We start from the raw sequence: 14,500 nt of genomic DNA, 5'->3' as shown, positions 1-14,500 counted from the left end.
GTCAGAGCATCTAGAGGTGTTCTTCGAGTGTATCGCTGTCATGTCTTCCTAATTCCCTACGACATGGGCACTCAAACTGCCCCAGTCACGCAGACCATGCAGACGGAGGAAGAGGGGCTAGACTGAACCTGTGATGGGCCCCTGTAAGGAACTATAGCTATACAGGGAATGTGAGAGGCCCTTTATACCAGGTGCCCCCTGCAGAGTTGGCAGGGCTCTGATCATCTGAATGAATGACATGAAAACAGAGGAAGGCAGATGCCCAGGACCACACAGCCTGGGACGGAACAAACAGTCAGTCACTCGCGTCCCCATTCATGCAGTGCCCAGGTCAGGGAGATTCCATTAGGAAGCACTACCAGGGCAAGGGTTTGTCCACTGGCCTAGCCCAGCCATCCAGTAGCTGCCCATAGTCAGGAAATGGATGAAAGGTTGAGTGAACGGCCGGCACAGTTGCAGCTGCAGGGGAACAAGAGTAACAAACAGAACGTCTGTGCCGGGGATGCGACCTGAGACTCATCCTCTCACTCTTCTTCCTCCCTCCGAAGGCACACGGGTGACCACGCAGGCCGGCCATCTCCCAAGATGCCCACATCTTCCGGAGACAGGGACCCGCATCTCCGAGACCATCGTTTGGGCTCCTGCAGCCCCCTGAGCCAACTCTGGCCTGGGTCCCCGGAGCCACCATCAGTCAAGGGTCTTTACTACCGCCGGGCCCGGAAGGTGAGCGCCCTGGACGCCTGCCCAGAGGCCGACCTGAGGAAGGAGCTGCTGGTCAACGTGGGCGGCCGGCGGTACCTGCTGCCCTGGAGCACGCTGGACGCCTTCCCGCTGAGCCGCCTGAGCCGCCTGCGGCTGTGCCGCAGCCACGACGAGATCGCGCAGCTGTGCGACGACTACGACGAGGACAGCCAGGAGTTCTTCTTCGACCGCAGCCCCAGCGCCTTCGGCGTGATCGTGAGCTTCCTGGCGGCCGGGAAGCTGGTGCTCCTGCGCGAGATGTGCGCGCTGTCGTTCCGCGAGGAGCTGAGCTACTGGGGCATCGAGGAGAGCCGCCTGGAGCGCTGCTGCCTGCGCGAGCTGCGCCGCCGGCTGGACGAGGCGGCCGAGCTGCGCCGCGAGGAGGCGCTGCAGAGGCGGCGGCAGCGCGAGGCCCGCCGCCCCGACCCGCGCTCCTCGCGCTGGGCCCGCGCCATGGGCCGCCTGCGCGAGATGGTGGAGAACCCGCAGTCAGGGCTGCCGGGCAAGGTCTTCGCCTGCCTCTCCATCCTCTTCGTGGTCACCACGGCCGTCAGCCTGTGCGTGAGCACCATGCCTGACCTCAGGGCCGAGGAGGACAAGGTGAGTGGCCTCCCAGCAGGGCCCATGACACTCAGGGACACGTGGAAATGTCTTCCTCCCTCCCTCCCTTCCTTCTTTTCCTTTTCCTCTCCCCCTCCCTTCCTTCTCCTCCCTCTTCCCCTCTCTCCCTTCCTTCCATTCTTCCTGGCTCTCATGCAGCTCAAGCTAGTCTCAAACTCACCATGTAGCTGAGGATAAATCTGAACTTCTGATCTTCCTACCCCCGCCACACCAGCACTGGCATTACAGGAGTGTGCCACCATATCTGATTTATGTGAAACGTGGCTTCATACATACAAAGCAGACACTCTAATCACTGTGCAACATCCCTAGCCCCCCCTTTTTTAATAAAGACAGTCTTATATAGCCCAGGATGGCCTTGAACTTGTTATGTAACCCACACTGCCCTTGAACTCCTGATCCTCCTGCCTCCACCTCCTGAGTGCTAGGATTAAGGTCACGTACCACCATACCTAGAATATCTTTTTTTTTTTCTTAACAAAACTATTTATTTAGCCAGTTGTGGTGGTGCACCCCTTTAATCCTGGCACTCGGTAGGCAGAGGTAGGAGAATCGCTGTGAGTTCGAGGCCACCCTGAGACTACATATCGAATTCCCGGTCAGCCTGAGCTAGAGTGAGACCCTACCTCGGAAAACCAAAATATATGTGTGTGTGTGTGTGTGTGTGTGTGTGTGTGTGTGTGTGTGTATTTGACAGAGAATGGGCATGCCAAGGCCTCTAGCCACTGCAAACAAACTGCAGACACATGTGCCATTTTGTGAGTCTGGCTTTAGAGGGTACTAGGGAATTGAACCCAGACTGTCAGGCTTTGCAAGCAAGCACCTTAACCTCTGAGCCATCTCTCCAGCTGAATGTCTTTATTTCTTAAAGTAAGGAAGAGAACAAGAACATTATCCAGTGTGGATTATATTTATTTTTAGACAGAGCAGTCATAACAAAATAACTTAAGTCTTCTGGGCCTTCCCTGCAGGTCCCTGAGGTCATTACATGTTTCTGACCCTGATAGAGAACTTGGCACGTTGACACAGTCACACCTGGTGAGGAGTTTGGCAGGCCCAGCCTCATCTCTCAAAGCTCTGTGGCCTCACCTGTCTGAGCGTTCACATCCTCTCAGTAAGCTGGGTAGAGCTACTGTGGAAGCTCACACTTTCGTTGTCTTCAGCACCCAAGTCCCTGTCTCCCTGCGCTCACACTCTAGGGTGTGCCAGCCCCATTTCAGGTAGGACACTGAGGCACAAGATGTGTTTCCTCAGGTTACAAAGTGAAGGCAACCATTATGATAGACCCTCACTCCTTACTTTCCTGCTTACCACTTCATCCTGAGTGTTTCGGGTGGTCTCACTGGATGGGAACTTGGTGATGGGTAGATTTGTAAGAAGCCCTGTCCCAGGAGGCCAGAGCGAGTATTTTCCCACACATGCCTACATTCTCCTTGTAGGGAACTGTGGGAGACCCCCAAGGCCTCCCACGGTGTCAGATGGCTTGATGAGCAAAATAAGAGCCTAGTGTTTTGCTGGGTAGGTAAATGGAGAACTTCAAGGTAGAGTGGAATAGTTTCTTAGCGTAAAATGTTGCTCTTCTTCTTTTCTACTCCTCCAAGGCTCCCTGTTGCCTTAGCTTATGCACATACAGTATAACAGACAGAAGGACCTGATCAACACACATGTGAAACATCCTAATGGTGGCCAGTCCACCAAGTTTTCTTCCTTACGGATTTGTTCCATGCAATACGGTAGTATCAGAGACTGTTCCAGGCGGACATGAAGACACGCGCAGTAGGTTCTCAGCAAATATTTGTTAAGTAAAGTGTGCCTCATCCAACCCACAGATATTTTCTTTTTAAAAGAAGGGGGCTGGGCCGGGCGTGGTGGCACACGCCTTTAATCCCAGCACTCGGGAGGCAGAGGTAGGAGGATTGCCATGAGTTCAAGGCCACCCTGAGATGACAGAGTTAATTCCAGGTCAGCCTGGACCAGAGTGAGACCCTACCTCAAAAAACAAAAATAAATAAATAAATAAATAAATAAATAAATAAATAAATAAATAAAATAAACAAAAAATAAAAATAAAAGAAGGGGGCTGGTGAGACGGGCCTGTGTACAAAGCCCCTGCTGCACAAGTGTGAGTACTTGAGTTCAGACCCCCAGAACTTAGGGAAAAGCTGGATGCTGCAGGGAGAAGAGTCTGGGATTCCAGTGTACCTGTGGTGGGAAGGGAAGCAGAGACAGCGGAATTTCCCTGAAACTCATGGGCCAGCTAGCCTGGCAAACTCAGAAGTGAGTGAGAAACCCTGTCTTTTTTTAAAAATTATTTATTTATTTATTTGAGAGCGACAGACACAGAGAGAAAGACAGATAGAGGGAGAGAGAGAGAATGGGCGCGCCAGGGCTTCCAGCCTCTGCAAACAAACTCCAGACGCGTGCGCCCCCTTGTGCATCTGGCTAACGTGGGACCTGGGGAACCGAGCCTCCAACCGGGGTCCTTAGGCTTCACAGGCAAGCGCTTAACCGCTAAGCCATCTCTCCAGCCCAAGAAACCGTGTCTTAAGATGGAAGTCTAGAATTGACACCCAAGGTTGTCCTGTGACCTCCAGCTCACGTGTGTGTGTGTGTGTGTGTGTGTGTGTGTGTGCGCGCGTGCACGCAAATACTTGGGCTTTCAAACAGCTTATTCCCCAATGGAGAACACTACAGCTGCCACCAGAAGCACATTGTCCTCAATCTTTAGTACAAAGCATGTGACTTAAAAGCTGCAGGACAGGCTTGCCTGCAGGAATATTTACATGTGGATTCTGCTTTCAAAAGATTAGATCAGAACAAGCAATGTCCTTACCCTGTTCCTCAAGGGTGCAGGGTCCCAGCCGCTGATGGACCAGTCCCCACATGTCTTTTCCTGTGGGGGATAGTCAGGGAGAGAAGCTACAGAGGAGCCATGAGCTCTGCTATGCTGAGGGCCAAGGGCTCTCCAAAGCCTCATGCTTAGAAAATTATGGAGGACATGAACTTGAGCTGGGCTTAAAGTGGCTAGAAGAATCAAATTAAAGGCAGATCATACGCTTGTAGAGAAGGGCAGCCCAAAGGTGCTCCCAAAGTGTCGGCAGCCCCGTCCCATGGGGTGAGCAGGATTTATGCCTTCTCCCTGATGATGCCACCTTTGGGCTCTCTGCCCCAGACGCCCTGAGAGGCACAGCCTCCAGAAGCCTTGGGTTCTCTTGAGACATAACTCAGAGGGCCTGGGAGGCTGAGTATGGGCATCTTTGTTCTTTCAAGAAGGCATCTCCACATTTACATAAAAAACTGTTCTCTTCTAACTCTTCCTTTTTATTTCCTATTTGCCCTTGGGGAGCCATAGGCTAGGATTGGCCATACTATTTAGCCAGCCAACTGTTAACGCTGGCCAGTGTTGCTAGCCATAGGCCATGGGGCATGGACTCTCCACCCAAATGACTTAATGCCACTGTGGGGGACTCATTCATACCCTGGGGTGTGGCCCACACACCTCCTCTCTAACAGTTACTCCATCTGGAGGGTGAGAAAACCCGAGAATGGCAGGTGTCCAATTCCTGCTCCTTTCTCACAGTGGACAAGCAGAATGCAGAGCCTGTGTCCCAGGTTGTAAGTTAAATGGGGAGGGGATGACACAGACAGGAAGAGCCAAGTTCCTGGCCACAGCTGAGCAGCACAGGAACTTGGGATTCAGATCAGGGATACCTGGGGCGCTGATGTTTTGAGAAGTGAGGGGGTGTCTCAATTTCTTCCACACCCTGCACTGGGGAGTTTCCAGTTCCTTGCTAAGGAAAGGAAGGAAGGGACATTCTTGACGGGTCAGGTGGACAGCTGGGGCTTCATCAGGAATAGCACTCCCTGTGCCACCCACACAGATCTCATGCATCTCTCCCTGAAGTTCCTCTCTGCACACCTCCTACCTGACATACAAGCCGCAGGTCTCAGTGCCTCCCTCCCTCCTCTGTCCCTTCCTCTATAGGATCCTGAACCCGCCTCCTGGACAGCCACCTTGCTCTGTGCTTCTCTGCTCAGTGACAGTTGATAACTTGCTCTAGCCATTTCCTCTTGTAGGGTAGGATTCCCCCAATCTCTCCATCTCCTAGACAAAAAGAAGCACTCCAATTTCCTAGGCTAGTGTACAGGGCTCTATCTGTCATACCCTCCTCTCCATGGGCTCCACTTCTACTCCCTCCAAAACACAAAGCAAACACTGCCACCCACAAGTCACCTACAGAGGTCTCCCAAGCTCTGTCCTTTGGTGAGCCACTAGGGGGTGCCAGCCTGCAAGGGAGAGAATGGTGCCCTCTTGCCCCCTGTTTCTGGAGAGCCATGATAAGATGTGGTGGAGCCTACAGAGCTGTCCCTCAGTATCCACAGGGGTGGGTCCCATGACATCTCACCACCCTCAGAGGTCAAAGGCAAGGATGCTTGGTCCCTTCTATAAACTGGCACAGCTATGATCTGACACTGGGAAAGTGGTCAGGGCAAGGCCTCAGCTCCACATTCACTGCCCAACTGGCTTGACTCATCCAGTTTAGACAAGGACCCTTGGTTCTTTCTTATTCAGCTATAATTCACAAACTATATCTGTGACAGTGACACCTACAATCCCAGCACCCAGGAAGTAGAGGCAGGAGGAACAAAAGCTCAAGGTCATCCTTGGCTACAAAATGAGTCCCAGGCCAGCCTGGGCAACAGACTGTGTTTAAAAAAAAAAAAAAAAAAAAAACCGGGCTGGAGAGATGGCTTAGCGGTTAAGCGCTTGCCTGTGAAGCCTAAGGACTCCTGGTTCGAGGCTCAGTTCTCCAGGTCCCACGTTAGCCAGATGCACAAGGGGGCGCACGCGTCTGGAGTTCGTTTGCAGAGGCTGGAAGCCCTGGCGCGCCCATTCTCTCTCTCTCCCTCTATCTGTCTTTCTCTCTGTGTCTGTCACTCTCAAATAAATAAATAAAAAATTTAAAAAAAAACACAAAAAATGACATATTTCACATTCATCGTTTAAAAGTACTCAAGTCGATGGGTTCAGAACTGTGCAACCATACTACTATCTTATCCCAAAACATTCTCATCATCCTAAAAGGAGCCTCCCCATCTCACCCTCCATCCTTGGCCAACACTAATGCTTTCCCTGTCTCTGGATTTGCCTGCCCTGGACATGTCATCAGAAGAACCTGTCAGTCCATGGCCTTTGTGTCCAGCTTCTTTCACTCAGCAGCATGTTTCCCAGGCTGCAGGCTGTTGTACCCTGGGTGGACACTTCCTTCCTTTTTATAGCTAATTAATAGTCCCCCGAATGAGCGAAGCCTGATGGAACACATCTGTAATCCCAACACTAGGATGGTGAGGACAAGAGGATCAAAAGTTCAAGGTCGTACTCAGCTACATAGAGTTAGGAAGAATACTGCTGTGGTCACTGATATGCACATATCTGAATGTGTGTTTTCATTCCGCCGGGGTGTGTACATAGACATGAATTTGCTGGGTCCTATGGTAACTGTGAGTTCAACTATTGGGGGAACTGCCAAATGGCTTCCCAAGGTTGCTGCATCAAGTTGCACCTTCCCTGAGAAGCTCTGAGGATTTTGGTGGCTCCACTTTCTCACCACCACTTGCTGTTATCTGTGGTTTTTTTTACGAGGTGGGGTCTTTAGTCTCTGGGTGGCCTCGAACTCACAGTGATCCTCCTACCTCTGCCTTCCAAGCACTGGGATTAGAGGCCTGGCTTGTCTGTCTTCTTGAATCCAACCATTCTCATGGGTGTGGAGTGTTATTTCATTGTGGATTTATTTATTTATTTATTTAAAAGAGGGAAAGAAAGAGGTAGATATACAAAGAATGGGCACATCAGGGCCTGTAGCCATCAACATCTGTCTTCTTGACTCTAGCAATTCTCATGGGTATGGAGTGTTATTTCATTGTGATTGTGATTTTTAAAATAATTTTATTTAATTTATTTTTTTAAATATTTTATTTATTTGAGAGACAGAGAGAGAAAAAGAGGCAGATAGAAAGACAGAATGGGCACAGCAGGACCTCTAGCCACTGCAAATCAACTCCAGATGTGTGCATCACCTTGTGCATCTGGCTTACATGTGTACTGGAGAATTGAACCTGGGTCCTTAAGCTTCATGGGCAAGCACCTTAACCACTAAGCCATCTCTCCAGCCTATATATATATATATATATATATATATATATATATATATATATATATATAAAATTTATATTTATATTTATATTTATATTTATGTTTATATTTGTTATTTTGAGTTTGGGTCTTGCTGTAGCCCAGGCTGACCTGCAATTCACTATGTAGTTTTAGTCTGGCCTCAAACTCACAGCAATCCTCCAACTTCTTCCTGAGTGCTAGAATTAAAGGCATGTGCCACCACACCTAGCCTAGTATTGATTTTTTTTTCTAATTTCTTGTTTTTCATCTTTTCATCATGTGAATTTTGAGACGTTCACAAAGGAAACCAAATATACAACCCTAAGTATTCAGTGACTCAGCCACCCTGATCCAGTTATTATTATCATTCATTCTTATTTTTATCTTAGTTTTGCAGGTACATATATTGCAACATTCTAATAAACAGATACACCTATACCCCACAACACCCCTGCTAGTCTAGATGGTATCCCTCAACTGAAAGTCCTCCCGGGGCCCTTCCCAGGCAACCAAGGGCACCAAGAGCACTACTATTTTTTTCTCAAATTTTTTTTTCTCAAATTTTTATTAACATTTTCCATGATTATAAAAAATGGTAATACCCTCCCTCTCCCCCCCACAGCACTACCGTTTTGATGGTGGGTACCCAGAAGATGAGTTCCACATTTCCAGCATCCCATATGTGGAAACCCCCCATGTTCCACGGCCACTGGCACACTCAGCCCCACATGCTGTCTGTGCTGTCCTTTAGTCAGACCCCCTCAGCTCTTCAAGGCTGGCTCACCTTCTTTATTGCATGAAGAAATCAAGTGCTCCTCCCTCTCTCCAGGGACAAGATGCACAAATAAGGTGACCAACTGTCCCCTTCTGCCTAGGATGCACACCACTGTTCGCAGCACTATTCTTCATAACTCCCTATGTAGCTGAGAAAGACCTTGAAGTTTTGATCCTCCTGCCTCTGTCTCAGTGCTGGGGTTACAGACGTGTGCCCTAGTCCTCTCTAATTCAATAGACTATTAATTGACTATTAAAAAAAGAAAGGAATGAAGTGCCCAGCCAGGATACAATTTATCCCAGGACCAGAATTTTCTGTACCCAAATCCAAAAGGATATGGGCAGTCCAGCATGATCTGTTTCTCTACCTATTAAAACACATCCAGAAATTTCCTCAGAGAGAATAAGAAACTTTTTCTTTCCTCTTTCCCCCTCTTCCTTTGCACGTTGGCTGGGTTATCTCAGGGGTTATGCCCTCTACTGGAGTCTAGAAGTCCTTCCGCCCCATATGCCTCAGCATGGCTGCAGGGGTGCCGACCCTTGAGGCAGGTGCTGGCTGGTTAAGATGCAGAGCAGAGAAGGGTGTAGGTGGAGTGACTTGGCAGAGCCAGCTTGCTGCAGTGCAGGGACACAGCCAGCAGCCCTGGCCGGGGGAGGGAAGGACAGGGCATGCGTGGCTTGAATAGTCAAATAGCAGCCGAGGCAGAACCGGAGCCTGAGAGGCCCTCTTGTCCTGCCAGAATCACGCTCCTGAGTGGCTGGTCATTGCTCCAGAGAGTTGTCCTCAGCTGCCAGACTTTCAGAAGCTGAGACTATTTCCAGGAAGTTAGTGAAAAAGCAGGCCTTGTGGGGAACTACCTAGCCCAGAGTCTAGAACTTCTGAATGCTTCAGGACAAGGGAGGAGGAAGCCTGAAAAAATGAATGTTCCTAGGCCCCAACCTAGGCTTTTGGTTTTGTGATGGAGCCCAAGAATCTGTATTTGTAACCAGCACTGTGGAGCAAAGGGTATCTAATTTTCTTTCTTGTTTTGTATGCGGTGTTGGGGGAGTTGCCTGTGTGCATGCAGGTGCATGTGCACCAGTGTGGAGGCCAGAGGCCAATGTTAGGGCTTTTCCTCCATTGTCTTCACCTTATCTATTGAGACAGGATCTCTCACTAAATGTGGAGCTCACTGATTCAGCTAATCAAGCCAGCCAGCCTACCCCAAGGATTCTCCTGCCTCTGAATCCCGTGAGCTGGGATTGTCAGAACCCACCACCATACCCAGCATGGGCCCTGGGGATCTGAATTTGTGTCCTCATACTTGTATGGCAAGTGCTTTACTGATTGAGTCATCTCCCCAGACCAAGTTCTGGATTCCTGGGTCACCCTTGAGAAATGCTGATTGTGTTCCACCCTGTTCATAGGAAGCTAAGGCACAGAGAAGGGTAGGGACCACTTAAAGGCCACACAGCAAGTTTTTAGCAAGATAGGAGACTCAAGATCCAATACTTCTGAGCCCTGCACCATCATGAAGAAGTAAACTGCTGCGCCAGCGTCGTGGCACACGCCTTTAATCCCAGCACTCACGAGGCAGAGGTAGAAGGATTGCCATGAGTTCGAGGCCACCCTGAGACTCCATAGTGAACTCCAGGTCAGACTGGGCTAGAGTGAGACCCTACCTCGAAAAACCAAAAAAAAAAAAAAAAAAAAAAAAAAAGAAGAAGAAGTAAACTGCTGACGAAGTCCTCTAAGTGTGTTGGAAAATGTCCCCAGCTTCTTGTAAAGTGTTAGCCTCCTGCTGGCCAGACAGGCTGGCATCTGTGACAGCATCTCAGTGGTGTGTCTGCTGGGCACAGCATCCTGACCACTTCATACACACTTCCATCCATCACAACAGCCCTTCAAGGTAAGGACCATGGCAAGTCCAGAGGTAACCAGTGATTTCTTTGAGTGACAGAGTAGAGATATGAACCAAACTCTGGTTCCATCTCCACAGCATTCCTCTGCCCCACCCCAGAGGGAACCAGACAAAAGTCATGAGAGCTGTCCAGCCCTGAATGATCCAGCAGGGTGTGGACAGACTAGCCCCTTTATTTTTGTCTAATGGCAGACAGACACTTCAATTTAGGATTCCTCTGGGTGCAGGCACTGGAAATAATTTCTTTTTCCACTTCAGAGAATTTTAATCCAAAAATACAAGTATGGTTGTCAACAACTTGCTTTTCCTATAGATATCTGATTTTGGTCATTTATTCACTCATCCAGCCAGTGTTTGGGGGAGAAGCTTCTGGAAAATTCTATGGCTCAAGCTAAGAACCTAGGTCAAGTAAATAAGTCTCCCCAGGGACCATCTGGACATCTGGACCTCTGCAATACTCCCCTGCCCCACCCCTAGGTGACCTGTGCAGCCAAGGTTGAGGATCGTATGGCAAGTCAGCCTCTCAAATCACCCAGACCTTGTTAAAATGCAGATTCTAAGTCTGGGAAAGTACAAGGCCAAGAGTCTCTTCCTACCGGCTTGGGAAGCTGATACTTAGGGTTAATGAACACATTGAGTAACGAGGGGCTGATAGTATATGTCAGGATCCCCAGGGCAGATAGGGTGCAACAATGGTGACCCCAGGATGGCCTCACCTGGCTGCCTGCCAGGGCCTGAACGCCCTCTCGGGACCCACTCATCACCAACTTCCAACCCCCAGAACCGTGCCTGCTTCTTTGGCTACTTTCCTCCAGGGTCAGCCCAGAGTGGGCTCCATTTATTTTGTTGAATAAAGGAATGAGGGACAGTAGATGAGGAAGTCACAAAGTAATGTGCAGTTGCTAAGAGACCTGGGGTGGGGTGGGACAGGACCACCTACAGGTATATGCATATATGGCTGCTACCTGTTTCCTGGGCATGAAATGAGGTCATACCACCTATTCACAGCATCACCATGTGGACTAAAAGACAGCACCAGAGCCGTGCACATGCCAGCAACATACCAGTGTCAGCGAGCATGAAGATTGGCTGCTAGAACAAGGAGGCCTGAGACAGGTGTCTTTAAACAAAATGGAACTTGATTGCACTCTTGTGCATCAATTCCATGATGAGGGGCCTAGGAGGGTGGGCAGCTCTCACTCTGACACCCTAGCTTTCTCCACCTGGATGTTCCACTCTCCCCTAGAGCTCTGGTTCACTCTGCCTCTTGGGCTTGAGGCCTCCCATACTGTCCTGGCTGTAGGAAAAGGACCATTGCACAGGAGCTCGCAGCTCTGTCTGATTCCCTGGACTCAGAGGTGGTCCTCTGTAGATGTCAGCTTAGGCATTCATCTACACCTGGCTGCAAGGGAGGCAAAAAGTCAATGTGTGGTTTTCGCCCACCTGACCCACCATGTGTCCAGCCACAGCCAACCACAAGAAAGGAGGGTGGTGAACATCTGAGCCCACACAGCACAGGGTGCCATCAACACACATCTGGAGACTGAGGAGATGGCTCACTGGGTAAGGCACTTGCTGCACAAGCATGAGGACCCGAGTTTGGATGCCCAGCACAAAACGGGAGGCACTGTGGCATGTACCAGCACTGGAGCATGTACCAGCACTGGAGAAATGGAAATAGCAGGATCTCTGGGGCTCACTAGCTAACTAGTCTAACTAAATAAGTTCAATTTAGGTTCAGTGAGAGACCCTGTCTCAGAAAATAAGGTGGAGGGCTGGAGGGATAGCTTAGCCATTAAGGCATTTGCCAGCAAAGCCTAAGGACCCAGTTTCAATTCCCCAGTACCCACATAAGCCAGAAGCACAAGCAGGCACATGCATCTGCAGCCCATTTGCAGTGGCTGAATGCCCTGGTGTGCCCATTCTCTGTCTCTCTCTCTCAAAATCGATAAATAAATTTTTTAAGGTGGAAAATGACTGAGCTGAAAACCCAGTGTTGATCTCTGACCTACACAGACACATGCACATCACATACACATGAAAAATAAACAGAACATATCTAGGAAGGCATTTCTATGAGATGTCATCCCCCCCACATCACCACCACCGAACTTCACCATGACTTCCCACCATGAACGCTCAGAAACTGTGAGCCAAAATACATCTGAAAGTCTCTCCTCCCTTAAGTTGCTCGCTCAGGTATTCTAAAAGCTGACTAATACACGCCCTTCTGTGGCTCTGGTCTCCAGGGAGAATGTTCTAGAAAGTGCTACTACATCTTTGTGGTGGAGACCATCTGCGTGGCCTGGTTCTCCCTGGAGTTCTGCCTGCGCTTTGTCCAGGCCCAGAACAAGTGCCAGTTCTTCCGCGGACCTTTGAACATCATCGACATCCTGGCTATCTCCCCATACTACGTATCCCTCGTGGTGTCGGAGGAGACCGCGGAGGCAGGCGAGAGGCCCAGCGGCAGCTCGTACCTGGAGAAAGTGGGACTGCTACTGCGCGTGCTGCGGGCGCTGCGCATCCTCTACGTGATGCGCCTGGCTCGCCACTCGCTGGGATTGCAGACGCTGGGCCTCACCATACGGCGCTGTGCCCGTGAGTTTGGCCTGCTGCTGCTCTTCTTGGGTGTGGCCGTCACCCTGTTCTCCCCCTTGGTCTACGTGGCTGAGAATGAGTCCGGAAGGGTCCTGGAGTTCACAAGCATTCCTGCCTCGTACTGGTGGGCCATCATCTCCATGACAACAGTGGGCTATGGGGATATGGTCCCGCGCAGCGTGCCAGGACAGATGGTGGCTCTGAGCAGCATCCTCAGTGGCATTCTCATCATGGCCTTCCCGGCCACATCCATCTTCCACACCTTCTCCCACTCCTACCTGGAGCTGAAGCAGGAACAGGAACAGCTCCAGGCCCGCCTCCGCCGCCTGCAGAACACCAACTCAGCCAGCGAGCGTGAGCTCTTGAGTGATATGGACGATCTGGTCCCTGAGGGCCTGGCCTCGTCTGTCCCCTACCTGTAACTCCGACCCCCTCCCTCTGGAGTGTGCAGTGGCTCCAACCCATCCCATGGCTGAAATAAGCGCCGGTGTCCCCCATGCTGACCACCAGGTGCCTTTAGCTGGTTCTTCCAAAGTAGGGTCCATGCAAGGCCAAAGGTGTCCACTGCTGTGATCCTGGGCTTTGGGGGCTTAGAGACCCAGACCACTTCCTTCCCCAGCTCTCTGCCATCCACTGAGAAAGAGCCATCTCGCTGACCTGGGTCAGTGTCTCTGTATTCTCTTTACCTTCCTTGCAAACGTGGAAGTGCCACACTGGGATCTGGATACCTATAGAACAGATCACCAGTTGACTATGAGCAGAATTCCACCATCCTTCTCAGACACGCACCCACAGGGCCACATTACTGCTGAGCACTGGAGTGCACTGTCCCTGAAACCTGCTCACAGCTCCATGTAAGCCTGCTTGAACTACCTGGGGGTCACGTATTTCTCTTCCACTGACCACCACCAGCAGCATTTCCTAGCACGGTAGAAGCATTCCATGATTTTAGAAGCTCTTAGCCAAGAAGGCCAAACTGGTTGCTGATGCAAATCCTACATCACAGGGCTGGTCCTCCTGATATGACCTGTGCCTGGTCAAGAATGCCACCTGCCAGTTCAGCAGGACCCTTGGTAGATGTTCACCCACTGTCCAACTCTTAGTTTCAACAAAAACCTTAGTTTTTAAGGGCTCTACAAGGTCTCTGCCAAGAGCCACTCCTGCTACTAATACCCCGGCACCAGAGGATCACGGCCATCCACACTGAGCTTAGCCATCTCCAGCCCGGCTCAGCTTTGGGGTATAAGCAGAATAACCTGCCTGGAGCTGGCTCCCCCGACCAAGCCCCCACTGAGGGACATTCATTGTTAGCATAAGTCTGTGTGTGTTTATGTGTTCATTTATCAACAGGCTCAGCTCCTCAGGTCTGGTGGGGGAGGCCAGATCGTGGGGAACAAGACAGTGCAGGGATGATCCAGGAAAAAGCCCTAAAAGCCACATTTAAAAAAAAGAAAGAAAGTGGGCTGGAGGGATGGCTTAGCAGCTAAGGTACTTGGCTGCAAAGCCAAAGGACCCAGGTTCAATTCCTTAGGATCCACATAAACCAGATGCACGAGGTGGTGCATGCATCTGGAATTCACTTGCAGTGGCTGGAGGCCCTGATGTGTACTTTCTCTCTCTATCCCTCCCTCCCTCTCTCTCTGCCTCTCTCGTCAAATAAATAAATAAAAATTAAATATTAAAAAAGCCA

General features: G+C 50.3%; 1 protein-coding gene across 1 annotated transcript; it reads left to right on the top strand.

Annotated features, from left to right (window-relative positions):
* The first annotated feature begins 585 nt into the window (after positions 1–585).
* Positions 586–14,250, top strand: Kcng4 (potassium voltage-gated channel modifier subfamily G member 4). Its single transcript, XM_004659477.2, has 2 exons — positions 586–1,341; positions 12,462–14,250. Exons 1-2 carry the CDS (start codon positions 586–588, stop codon positions 13,230–13,232), a joined length of 1,527 nt encoding a protein of 508 aa, XP_004659534.2. The 3' UTR covers positions 13,233–14,250.
* The last annotated feature ends 250 nt before the right edge of the window (positions 14,251–14,500 follow it).

The sequence above is a fragment of the Jaculus jaculus genome, chromosome 1 (assembly GCF_020740685.1).
Source record: "Jaculus jaculus isolate mJacJac1 chromosome 1, mJacJac1.mat.Y.cur, whole genome shotgun sequence".
NCBI classification, from domain to species: domain Eukaryota; kingdom Metazoa; phylum Chordata; class Mammalia; order Rodentia; family Dipodidae; genus Jaculus; species Jaculus jaculus.
Note: the sequence above shows the minus strand (reverse complement) of the source record. Positions and strands in the feature narration are given on the sequence as shown.